The 1,608-nt window shown below is 60.1% G+C and overlaps 1 protein-coding gene across 1 annotated transcript; it reads right to left on the reverse strand.

The window, feature by feature from the left end:
* Positions 1-201: 201 nt before the first annotated feature.
* On the reverse strand, positions 202-1,408 carry ANKRD9 (ankyrin repeat domain 9; the record flags this gene model as incomplete). Its single annotated transcript, XM_080593977.1, has 1 exon — positions 202-1,408. One exon carries the CDS (start codon positions 1,406-1,408, stop codon positions 530-532), a length of 879 nt encoding a protein of 292 aa, XP_080450103.1. The 3' UTR covers positions 202-529.
* Positions 1,409-1,608: the final 200 nt, after the last annotated feature.

Consider the following 1,608-nt stretch of genomic DNA (forward strand, 5'->3'; position numbering starts at 1 on the left):
GTACAAGATTAGGAAGCTTTCATCTGCGCCTTTAAAAAAAAGACCACATCTCTGCCAAGATGTATTAGGAGAGCTGCTAAAAAGGAGTCATCCTGTTCCAGGACTGCTTGGCTTATGTAACAGGGAAATCCTAACTCGAAGATACTCCCCCCCGCGCACTTTTTCAAGGCACATGCCATTTCGGAGTTTTCAGCTGCTTGATTTATAGTTTGGATCATATCTGCTGCTGGTTTATTTAGATGTATTTACAAATATATTCTCCCACATATCCTCATTAGTACAGGCCATATAACATTTTTATAAAATGCAGTGTAGACCTCACCTCACCACAAAGATCTTTAAATAAAATATACTGTAAAGTGCCAGATACAATTCTTTTTTTTTTTTTTTAAAAAAAAAAAAAGGAAAGAAGACAGTTCTAATTAAAACAGGTACTTGGCGGCTGCTGCCTCAGCAGCTTCGTGCACCGGTAGGGTTTTAGCACAAGTCTGTTGTGTCAGGCGAGCAGGAGGCTCCCCTGCAGCCCCCTCTAGCTCTCCAGCTTCAAGTCCAAAGGCTTCAGGAAATGCGGCAGGGGCAGATCGTCCAGAGCCTCGGGGAAGTGCTCGGGAGAAATGGTCCTGATCAAGACGCGCATGGCTCCAACGAACAGCGACGGGGGAGCCAAGCCCACCAGGCACCGGTACCTGCTCTCCCCTAAGAGGTCCTGCCAGCGCTGCCGGTTGTCCAGCAGCTGCTGCTTCATGGCGAACGGCACGTCCTGAGGCACGAAGAGGAAGAGGCAGTCGAGGCAGAGGAGCTTGGCACGCGTGTTGACCGCCGGCGCCTGGGACAGCTGCTGCAGCAAGGTGTCGAGCGGGGTGTTCCCGGCGCCGTCGGGCAGGCAGGGCGAGGCGCCGTGCCCCAGCAGCAGCAGCAGGCACTCGGGGCGCACCAGCTCGCAGGCCACGTGCAGGGCCGTCTTGCCGCCCTCCACCCGGCTGCAGCCCCGGCGGTCCAGGTGGCCGGCCCTGTCGCCCGGCGGGAAGCCCTGCACGGCCTTGAGGATGCGGAAGAGGACGCGGACCCGGTTGTAGCGCACGGCCATGGCCAGGTGCGGGGCCGAGGCCTGGCAGCAGCTGAAGCTTTGGCTGGGCACGGCCAGGGCGCTCTGGGGGAACTTAGTCAGCAGGTGCCGGGCGTAGGGCTGGTGGTCGTGCACCAAGGCGTAGAGCAGCGCCTCGGAGGGCGAGTAGAGGCTCACCTTGCCGCCGTCCTCCCAGTGGAAGACCTCCATGGTCCGCATGTCCTCCAGGAACCAGACGGGCAGCAGGTCCCTCACCGCCTGGTAGAAGGCGAAGGAGGATTTCTTGCACTGCTTCTGCGACTGGGCGCCGCCGCCGCCGACCCACCGGACGCTCCAGGGCATGGCGGGCGGCCGGGGTCCGACGGGGGCTTCCTCCCGCACCGGAGACCAGGGGCAGCATCGGCACGGACCTGCGAGGGCAGAGAGAGGGGCCGTCAGGGGGCACCCGCCGCGGGGAGACCGGTACGGCCCAGTATGGCTCTGCACGGCCCGGTACGGCTCAATATGACCCAGTGCAGCCCGCTACAGCCCGGCACGGCTCG

The sequence above is a fragment of the Anser brachyrhynchus genome (assembly GCF_964034855.1).
Source record: "Anser brachyrhynchus genome assembly, chromosome: 5".
NCBI lineage: Eukaryota > Metazoa > Chordata > Aves > Anseriformes > Anatidae > Anser > Anser brachyrhynchus.